General features: G+C 35.4%; 1 protein-coding gene across 1 annotated transcript in view; it reads right to left on the bottom strand.

The window, feature by feature from the left end:
• The window catches only part of SRBD1 (S1 RNA binding domain 1), a gene marked incomplete at both ends in the record, with an annotated part of 117,174 nt that overhangs the window by 18,748 nt on the left and 86,370 nt on the right, over positions 1-12,056 (bottom strand). The window contains one exon of the mRNA XM_079550806.1: positions 316-422. Coding sequence (XP_079406932.1) covers positions 316-422 — 107 coding nt within the window. The remainder of the gene's footprint in view (positions 1-315; positions 423-12,056) is intronic.

Below are 12,056 nucleotides of genomic sequence, written 5' to 3' on the forward strand. Positions count from 1 at the left end.
CAGAGGGTACAGTTGAAAAATCCTTTCTTACTGCAGAAATACACACTGGTTATATTCAAGTTTTTCTAAATTGCAGTGTTGGTTCAAATTTTTTTTAACCTGTTCTCCTCCAAGGTATAGTTTTATTTGTAGAATCACACATACCCTTAAGAACTGAATTCCAAGGACAGTGAAATACTGTGTCATTTTCTTGTAATTGGAAATTTAACACAAGACCCATTTGCTTCAGCTGAGTTGAAGTCAGATGGCAGACTAAACAGAGACTCTGTGATCCGGAGCCATGTAATTACTGGAATAGGAAAATGTTTGACTCACCTTAATAGTATTTCTGAGCAGATGTTAATATCAACTCCTACAAAGCTGACACACTCTTCAACCACACTGTCCAGAGTTGCTTTGAGCAAGGTCTGTGATACATCATGCTGAGAAACAAAAGTGGAGATATCAGGTTACTGAAATATTGAAGCATACTATTGTTTAAAGTTCTTACTTATGTAACGTTAATGCAATCCTTGCTGGAACTTATCAATAACTTACGTGATGGTACCTGTTAAAATCAAATAGTAGAATGCTTTTTTTTTTTTAAATGTCTTTAATGTTTTTTCTTGCCACACTTCTGTCATAATAAAAATCCCTAGAATAAGTCTCTCCTCATATCAGCTTTTCTTTCTTGTTTAATAACTATTTATCCCAATTACATAACAAGCAAAAATACATTAAACACATAATGCTTTCTTTAAAGGAGTAATCTTTCTGTTCATTCACTGTCTTTAATCTGACATTTATGTATAACCTCTCTTTTGAGTTATTAAAAATAAGACTGTTTTCAAAATAAGGTATTTGGAGAAAAGATCATAAATGCTGCTGTTTTTCACCCACATACACATTTGTGAAATTGTCCTATATATTAGCATCATACTACAGTACAGGCACTAGAATAACAAACTAAGTGTGGATAATACATTAGGTACATATCAACCCCGCAGCAATGATGTGTTTCAGATTTTAAACAGATTTCTAGGGAGATTGGCAGTCCCTTGACAGAAGCACCACTAAAGGAAATTCTTCAATTTTTTCCATTACTGTTAATAACGCTTCCTCATTTGCTCCACCCCCTCAAAAAAAAAAAAAAAAAAAAGAAAAAAAAAAAAAGAAAATCTATCACACTTGTCAAAGATAAAAGATAAAAGTTCTGAAGCTCTAAGATTTCTTTCCCTTCCCAGCACAGGCATACTTCAATCTGTAACTTCTAGCTCCCCACACATATCCATTAGTGCTTAGAAGTCTAACCTGGAGGGAGAAGCCTCTCTGAATGCAGGAGCTAATTCAATCACTATGTTGGCTTAGCTTCAGGGCTCTTATACGTCACTCATGTAAATCTGAGTTGATCTGTTGTGGTTTTGTGATGCATTCATTTAGGACACCAGACTGGAATTGAGCCAAGGCACCAAACACTTCATCCACTACTTTGTTTAAACTTCTAAAAGCTATTCAGATCTTTTAAAGTTTTTGTAATTAAATTAAACATGCCAACAGTATCAACTTCCATTTACTAATATTGGTAGTTCATTAATGAGTGATTAGTTAATACCTATACAGAGCCTAAAACTTATGCCAGTGTATCTCTTAGACCTTCATTCCAAGAAAATGCGAATGTGTTTTATTATGATACCACTTACTATGACATTTTATTGCAACATACATAAAATGTCCTGAAACAAACACAAGAAAACCAACAAAAAAAACCCCACCGTCTTATATTTCTATACTTATGTCTTTCTGAAGACGCAGCTTCTCTTAGTAATTACGTTCTATATATTCCTTCCTTTTGTCATCAGTTGGGTAAGTACTAGAACTAGAGGATTCCAGCTCACACACACACACCCCGACGTATTTACGTAAACAGAACAGTAATACCAGACTAACAGATGGGCATGAGAATAAAGTACCAAAATTGTTTAGAAACACCTGAATTTTCTGTTCTTTGACAAGTACAGCTGCAAAGTACAGAATTTGATTTTCCATGAAGAAGCACAAAGTTAAATTTAGTAATGTAAATATATTTAACATTTTTCTTTATGATGGAGGAAGGCAAAAAGTGTTAAAAATGCACAGTACTCAAAACATCCTTCTGCTTTTGAGAAAGGACACTGACTCAATCCAAAGCACTTGGAAGCTGATTCACAAATTCACAATTCTTGATCACTCTTTTAATATATATATATATATATATATATATATATATATATATATATATATAAATATATAATTTCTTTGTTTAAAAATTAATTAGAATAAAAACCAGCAAGTCTGTGACAACGATTGGGTAGAATGCTGTTTCCATAGCTTTCAGTCTCACTCCTTAAAATGATGATTATTCTTCAGTAGCAGAAATATACAGACATTCAAATCAAAATTGAGACATTCATCATCATCTCCACAATACTTAACTGGAGTACAGCAAAGAAGGTAAGGAAATACATAGATTTGCCCAAATCTTTCTAAGCAGTTCTTCGTAAAAGACTTGATTCAGCAAGAGCGTTATTTCCATTTCTGCTAACAGTGAACTCAGAAACAAATCGGTCAACTATACTACAAATAAAGTGGGAAATGGTATATTATAACCCAAAATAAAGCATTTGGAAATACTTATGCTAATGAAAGAAAGATCAGTGCTCATGATTCCTCAGGTTCGTAAGTGAAAGTGGCATTTATCTGAAAATTTAAGATTGTGGATACAGTACTTTGTGTAAAATTCAAGTAACAGAATGCAAACAATTTGGCAAAAATAAAAAATAAGAAAAAATGTAACCGTTATTTCTTTGGCCAAGAACTCCTGCTCCTAACAAGGAATTCTCAGGTCTGTCAAAGATTATTTGCATCTTTTAACTTTATTGGAGCTTGACAGTCACATTAAAAACAGACAAATATCGAAGGAGCAAATAAGCACAACAAAGCAGGGCATGCACAAACTCTTTAGTACCAATATCTGACAGAAATATCACTTGGAATGCATATCCCAGCACCTACGTCAAGGCACGAATGAGGAAAAAGCTGAAAGGTAAGTGTGACAGATCAAGATAAACATAAGACAGTGTAGCTGTCTTAGTAAACATGTCTCAAAGCTACCAATACCTCTCAGATGTAAAATATATTCGAGCTAGAGAATGAAATCAAGTTGCAAATGACAGAAAACTCTCCAGACAACAAATTTGCCTTTCAAGACCTTCACAGCTTCCTTTTGCTGCGATGGAGAAGTTTCTACATCCCTCTTTACGTTGATATGAAGCAAAGGGAAGCGTTATAAGCACAGTTTCTGAAAGTAGTTAAAAGCATTACTGTATGATCCTAATATCTTTGTAAAGACTTTCTACTGCTAACAGATTATACTTTAGAAAGGTTTACGCATCTTTCTGTCTTCCAGAAAATTTATTAGCCTTCTCCAGTATCAGAGGTTTGATATTATATACTTCTGTACACTATTTATATGCACTAGGGTGATATCATATTATTCAGACACTACTAGAAGCCGTGCTACTCACTTGCTTCAAATAAAAACTGTGACCCTCTCAACTAAAGAAAGTAACCTGTGCTTAGAAATATCAGACACTGTAACAGTATTTTAGTATTTGTTTTCTAAGGAATTACCCAGCAATGATTGCTGTCTTGCTCACTCTGAAGAGCTATGTGCACTCACTGGAAATAATTAATGCTACTAAAAACCTTGAGATGGTGCTACAACACCGATTGAGAGCCTTTTTTCAAAAACCTGTTGTAGAGATCTCTAGCAATATAGTCCCTATAAAAGTATGTGTGTCATTAGCACCAGAAATTTATGAAGGGATACTGTTCGCATGTAGTCTGGAGGTGTGCTGCATCTGTATGAGAATGGATGGTGGACAAATACCCTGACCAAACTCTCGGAGTACCATAGCTAGATTAGAACAACCCTAACCTGCAGCTTTTTGTGACATTAGCATCAAACAAACAATGTACATAACCAGTGCACTCGGTAACCTTTTCCAACGCTGTTATAAAAATCATACTTTCAGGAAATAAATTAGGATTGTGTTTTGTGTGAAAGAAATAGTTTAAAATTCTACTGCAAAACACAGTGACTTTTAAATACATATATTTTATATTTATTAAATTAGTAGAAATCAGCAAGATCAGCCCACACTTCATTATTAATTTACAATACCCAGGAGTCGAGCCAGCCACCTTCCAGCCCAGTTGGAAAGGAATCAGCCACTCCCCAGTGCCCACAGGCTCAGCACAGACATGACCTAATGCTGCTGCCCACGAAGTAGCAGGGAGGGGAAGAGCTCACGATCCTGTGTAACAGGCATCAGGTTATGGATTCAGGCCAGGAGGAACAGTAACACGGCCAACATTTCTGATCAAATTATACCTCACTTGTCCTTTGAATCCAAGTCAGCCTTCAATGAGCAAAGAAGTAAATGCTTTTTTTTCCCCCCTTAAGTTCTGAAACACTTCTAGCAGCTCATAAAACATTATTTTCTTGGTACCTACCATTAACTTCTGTACCCACGAATTTTAATATTGGCATGTGAGACTAGCCAACATTGCCCTTAAAAACATATATACTTTCTTTAAAAAGAAGTATAATCTTGCAGCCTGAATGACATTTACTGAATGAGAAATTAGGTGAGACAACACATGCTAAGCAAAGTTCAGAACTGTATCATGTTATAGAGAGTCAATCCATAGAAATGTGTTTTGCTTAAAATTTTTAGAAGGGAAAAACATTCCCTGCTAGTGCTGTGGCTAATATACAATCAGTTGCACTTCAAATGCTTGTGAAAGCTAGAAGCAAAATGTGTTCAAGACAAGCTCTTAAGTACAGCAGGACTAACGCAATGAAAATAGTCTAATGATGGTTTTCATGGGCAGAATTAGAAGAAAATTAAAAGTGTACCTTTTTCACCTTTGTCAGGTAGAAATACTAGAAAATTCAGGCTAGGGTTTTAATTTCTAGCATCCTCTGGAAAATCCCTTTCAGTTAGATTCTGAAGAAAACAAGCTTACTCCTCTGATGTTTGATAAAAGGTCCTAACTTAAAGAATTTCTTTTGAAGACTGTGGCTTCTCCAAATGTTATATTGTTATAAGATATATTGTTATCTTAGGTACTTAACTCTGATTCATTTCTTGTTTTCAAAAATCTGAATTCTGTTTATTTTAATGGCACATTACTATTACTGAAATACCCCAAGAGAAATAGATTTCTGTTTTCAAAGAAAATGATAAAACAAAAACAATGTCTGTTAAGATTCAACACTGAAAAAGAAAACAAAAATGCACACTTGATCACGTCAGTGCTTCAAATCACTTGCATGCTCCTGAAATTCATCTTCTATTTGCTATTTACTATTTGCTTCTTCTTGCACCCTAACAAATGCAGTAAAAGTGATATTCCAGAAGTCTAGGAAGAAAATGTACATTCCCATTTCTGTACAAAACATCCTAGGGTTGAAGCTCCTATGGAGATTATCTGCAATACTAGAGGAAGACAAAGCAGGGAACATCAGGAGCTTCACAGGTGATTTCAGACTTCTGAAATGCAAGTGTCATTCAGGGATCGTTCTGGAAAATGGCAAAGTATAAAAGAGGAAAACAGAAAAAAGTAAAAATAAAAATAAAATTTACACTCAGCTTCTATTCCTTTTTCAGAGGGAGAAGGAACCGTGTCTTTCCAGAGGAATGCGGGAATTCTGTTTAGTCTGAAGCCAGTGACCATCCCTCTGCACCCAAAGGGTGAAGAACAGCAGCAATAGGATATAAAATTCCAATCGATCTTATTCAGGGCAAAGTGAGACCCCAGAAGATGTTAAGAGCTTGACAAAAGTCTGTACAAACAGAAGGCCTCCACAGAAGCCATACTGCGATTCCTCCTACTTGACTCTCATAAGAAATGTGATACTTACAACACTATCAACTACAGCAAAAAAAACAAAACTAAACAAATCCATTTAAGGGTATACACAGTTGATGCACATTTTATTGCATTCTGCAGTTCTAATATAAAGAACTTCTCATGCTCACTGGCTTTCCCAGTGTTAATGTACACACACTTAGCAACTGCTCTGTGTGGTGATTAACATGGTATTCATATCAGCAATGGAAAGAATTTATTTTTAAAAATTACACATCCATTCTCTCACTAGAAAAAAAAAAGTATGTATGCCAAACAATGACTTTCAGAGGTTTTCTAATCTCATACCAACAGGATTAGTTATGACATGATTAAGTAAAAAGAAATATTTTTATCTTATGTGAAAACACTCATGAGACCCTTTCATCCCTCTCACCTCAACCTCTTTTCTTTTTTAAACAATCTGTTCAAATTAAATATCCTTAAAGAACAGCTTCAAATCCTGTTCTTCACTTCTCTCTCAATTCTCTTTATCTCCTCCTTTGCTTTCATTGAACACTCCTCTCTTCAATTCCAAACTCTTCCACTGCATAGCTCAAGGCAAAAATACACTAGGAATGAAACAAAATGCAAGGCACTGTTCTGCAGAAAGCACAGGCAAACTTAAATAAAGCAAGCTTATTTTCTCTCCTTGCTAAGAAGCAGGCACTTGATTTTGATTGACATATGGCATCACAAAACAGTCAACCAGAGTAGTGTTTATTGAATGACCCATGAAAGACAAAGCTGACAGAAGAATCAGGAAATGTGAAAAAAACAGAAGTTTGTTCAGCACCAGTGTTTATGGATTCAACGGGCACAGTACATAAGCATCCATTGTGTCATTCACATCTTTGATAACTGAAACCAATTTCAGCACCACTTATTACATATGACAGCAAAGTTATATTTAAAGCAAAAGTACAAAACCCCCTCCATGATATAGGAAACTTGTGCCGGCTCTGCACTAAGATGAACAAACTTTGCATTAAAATGTGTATTCAGTTCTTTTCCTATTACGCATATAACACAAGAAAAATGTTTGCATATTGAAAAGTTGACAGGACTGAATAATAAACTAACTGCACTAACTTTTCAGCAACAAAAATTACGCTGTGACAACTTTTTACAAGTGAACGAGAATATCAATGTTTTTCCCATTCTCAAAATGAAGCAGCACTTCAGACCCACCACTGCTGTTGATAGCATGTGATAATTACCAATGAATTACTTAGCATAATATAAAAAACTGAGATCAAACCAGATGAATGGTATTAACAGCAAACAAAAGCATTTATTACACTGTACGTTGAGATAACACAATTGACTCCTTTTGTAATGCTTTTTTTTCTTTTTCTTTTTTGAACAGAAGTTTTCAGCAGGTATGAGGAAAAAGCACAATCAAAGAGCATTAGATTTCCAGTATTTCTGTCAGATAGATATTGCTTTGTAGCCTTGCACCATAACCCTTTTTTCTTTTTTTAATTCAAGGTCTGGAAATTCCTTCAAAAGGCTTTTTGCAAACACAGAATTACAGTTTTTAAATATAACTATCAAAGTAGAAAATAATATAAAATTCTGTAGAGTAACAAATTAATCAAACATAGGTATTCTCTAGTGGAAGATTTGAAGATAAACATAATTGCTGCATTATTATTATTGACTTAAAGTTCACAAAGTTTAAACCTCTAATGTCTGAATATGAATATATTCATTGTGAACATATTTAAATATATTTAATTTGACAACAGAGATAAAAATCACATCTTAAAAACTCATCTTTTTCCCTTCAAAAAAATCTTTCTTCATTTTTTTTATTAATTTATTTAATGTTCAACAATTAATTTTACACAAGGTTAAAAGTAATCATGAAATATTAAAATAAAAAAGGTATTAGAAAATGTAAGGTTTATGGCTTTGAAACTCTTAAAAACTATCATTTTAAAAGCATATGTATTAGCTTCAATTATTAAAGGAAAGGAAATTATCAAAGAGGCAACTGTTCTGCATTCCAGGACTGCTTCAGGTTTGTTTTTGCTAAAGTGTAAAAGGAAGGGAGAATAGAGATCTCTATTTGAACAAACTTTTAGAACTGCAAACTGAGAGACTGGAATATCATCAAGATCGAAAAGAACCAAAACTACTTCTGATTTAGTATCACACGTGTCCACCTCCCAGTATTCCAAAAGCACACCACTACTTTATGATGAGGAGAGCAATACAGAATCAAACCTGTTCCACTGAAGTCATCAACTGATGTGGTTAACGGCACAACTTCAATATCAGTTTTATCTGTGATTTGCAGGACTGACAGTTAAGGGATGAGGTATCAGATGGCTCCAAGCAAATCAGAAAAGTACCTTCAGTGTGTGCCTTATTACTGCGCAAGAATCCAGAATTTTCAAATATGAAAAAAACTTAATTATTGTATATTCCTTTCGGTACCAAAAGACAGTCATTATTCTGAACAAGAATCAACAGAAGCATGAAGCTTCTGACTTTCCATCACATGAGGCAGAAATTGCTCTGATCAGAAATTAGACAACTGAGACTCCTTCAGTCAGCTATGACCAAACTTCTGGACTACATAAAGCTTGGCAAAAAAGCTCAAGTGAAAGTCCTGCAGGGAGGTCTGCAGCATGTGCCTGGCTAGGCTGGCAAAAGAAGTGAATTTAACACACTTATGATGGGAGGAGGTAGACAACTTAGCCTGGCAAGTCCTTGTCACCAGCCATGGCCCAAATTCTATCATCCATCGCAAAAGAAGGATGCATTCTCAACAACTAAAGTCCTTTCATAAAACAGTAGAAGTAATCTATCCTCCCAAACATTCAGGGAGACAAGAGAGATAGCTGGTACTATGGAGATAGCAAGTAGTAACTTTCGGTATTGGTGTACCAGTTCTTTGGTCAAAGATTGCTTTGACCTAGAGTAACAGTTCTGATTTTGCTAGAATATCACGAAAACACAACAGCAATAACATCCCCTGTCAGACACATGCAAAAACAATGCAGAATCTTTCACCTTCACACTAAGATATAGGTACATAAAAATAGTCCCAGTTTTACAGATGAAAAACTAAAGACATAAAAACTTAGTAATTTCCCTTAAGCCATACAGAAAGTCAATGAAATGTAGTCAATGAGAATTCAATTCTTCATTTCCTGTCTGCAACCTAAGCATAATTACCCAGTAACATACATACTATACTCCCCAAATTTTATTATGTTCATGTACTCAGCATTATGTTCTCTAATTGTATGGTTCAGGGGCAGCTTACAAATGTTTTTTGCATCTTTGCTTTGAGTTGTAGTATGCATCCATTGATGGGAAACTATTTTTTTTTTTAATAAAGAATTCTCAGTTTTAGGACCTAAAGTCATTTCCCATTGAGCACTTGTCTTAGTTATTACAGCTGGAGAGAAAAATGCTGCAACTGAATCCATTATATTTTGGTCCTGGGGAAGGGTCTATATGCCCAACCTAGAGGTCAAAATTAGGCTGCTCTATTTTATAAATTGTTTCCAGACAGGTATCAAGACTTAGATGAAATTAGGCTATATCATTAGACTAAAGATTTAAGATCTCAATGAGAACTGCTATTTAATAGCAATCTAATTAAATACTGAGTGTGAATTTACAACTCTAGAAGCTGATCCCAAGCCCTGATGATGCCAACTATCTGCTAAAATCCTCAACGAGACCAGCTTACATGCATAACCAAACAGGATGAATACCTCCAAAATTGTCCAAGGTAATTTTATTCTTAAGATACTGATTTTGTAAAACAGGTAGAAAAGTTAAAAATGGCCCATGCTGGGCTATTTAGAGAGGATTTAAAAGGAGGAGATTTTTATTATTGCACGTATGCTTCAGAAAGAGAACAGGGAAACCAGCATCCAAATGGTTCCCAGACTGATTACTGTTTCTTATGCTCAGCAGTTTACTTAAAATAAATTCCTTTTCATTAAGTGGAAAAAGAAAGTTGATAGCTGAATACATACATGCCTCTGTTTTTATTTCAAAGTGGTAGGAAGAGGCCGAAAAATTATTTACACAATTTTGTCTTGCACTTTCCATCCTGTCCAAATTAGAAAGGCAACTAGTTGTTACGGGATCATCATTCCTATGACTTCATTCAAAGTCTCAAAGATGCCCTTTCACATTTCTAATATACATTGATAACAGTTCACCAAAAAAAAAAAAAGTTGAATTACCACAGTTTCCATTTCCTCTGAGGCATATTTATTAGAAAAATGTGTGCCCTTGTTGAGTAACTTGTTAATAAACTTAAAAACAACAACAAAAAAAGCAGAAGATGTCACAATAAACAAACATCCAGTCAGTAGTCTGCGGTACATGTGGCTCTATATCTTTCCTTTCTCCAGGAGAGATGTGAAAAAGGCTAGCTTCCTCTAATGCCCAAGCTGAGAGTTGTATTTCATCTGGCACAATAAAATAACTGCAGTTTGCCATCAAACCACACAGATCATGAGTTGCACACAGGTTTTCTCCAAAGGCAAACCAACTGAGATATATTTTATTCACCACTTCGCTAAATCAGCAGATGATGAGCTTTCAAGATAGCAAATGCACACAGTATTTTAGATGTGAAAAATTGAACTCATATTTTGTAAATGAAGGGGAAAAAAGAGGCATAACAGCACATCCTCTCCCCTCAAAAAATAAAACATTTCTAAAAATCAGGATGCAGACTTTCAAAAAAACAGAAACCTTAGCTCTTAGCTAACTTCTTCCCAAAGCCCTCAAAATTAAACTCCACAACACATTAAAATATGCCATTTACCTGGGGCGCTGGCTTTTCGGAAAAGATTATGAACGAAGGACACTGGCTGAGTAAATAGAGCTGGGAAATTATATAGTACCTAGTAACAACAGATCAGATATCAGGATGCGATAAAAAAGAAAGACAGTCTAATGATGTGTGCACAGAGGGAAGGAATGCTAAGAAAAGAAAGCACAGACATCCTATTTTGCATGTACCTCAGGAAAATTCTGGGGCGGTTATCCTTCTTATTCACATTCAGCAGAATATCTGTGTTCCTCAACAGTTTTATTCAGAGGTACTTCTAACAGCATACTAAAAGTAGGTCACACTGAAAGTAATGCCTCCTATTAATGACCATGGAAACTATAACAGATACAAGAAGTACAATAACACTGTTTGATAGAGCACACTTCCAGCTACATAACACTAGTTTTCAATACAGTCACTACCATCAGCTGTGCATTTTTACCCACAGTGAACAAGAGCCTGCATGCCACACTTGTAAAAATCTGCACCAGCAGAGGTAATCTACTGTTGCTGTCACCACTGCTGAAATGCACCACCCACTGCTTCACTGTGCTCACATCCACTGTCCAGTCTCCATAAACATTCAGCAAGCATCAGTGAATGTCAACTAGTGCCATTTTTTTCTCAAGAAGGAAACCAGCTCTGCACCTTTGCTTCGTAAGCAGTTCCACATCAGATGCCATTCAGTCGGGCTGCCTCTCTGCTGCCATCTGTCACACAGCAACAAAACGTAATGGAATATTGGTGGGAAGGTTCAACCTCTACAACCAACATGCAGCTCTGATGTTGTGGGCCAACATAATCAAATTATTTCATTATTTTCAGAGCAACCCTTGTAGACAAAGGAGTACAGGTAATCAAGAAAAATCTATGGCTAAAATATTTAGATCTCCATAATATTACTTCATCAAAGCATATACAAATAACATTGATGCAACATGGTTTTACTACCACTGTAGAGAGTTGCACTAGCAGAGACAAAAGGATGGGAACCTGGCCATCTTACACTTTCTGAGAAGACAGGACTAATGTGCCCTTTGAAAAGCTAAGAGAACAGCTTTTCCTGGAAAAATGCATTTATTATGAATATATAGATGCAGTCAACATGTTATGCTGTAAAGACTATCTACAGCACAGTGATCAGAAAATCATTGTAGTGCATTAGGAAAACAGAGAGACACAGAAGAGGCAAATCAGAACTGAGGAGGATTCTACAGGACATAAGTTCAAAATAACTTTTTTCCATTACCTATAAGTGGTAAACAAGATACAGTTCTCTGAACATGCAGAGGAAAGAAACACCAAA

This window comes from Tetrao urogallus, assembly GCF_951394365.1.
Source record: "Tetrao urogallus genome assembly, chromosome: 2".
NCBI classification, from domain to species: domain Eukaryota; kingdom Metazoa; phylum Chordata; class Aves; order Galliformes; family Phasianidae; genus Tetrao; species Tetrao urogallus.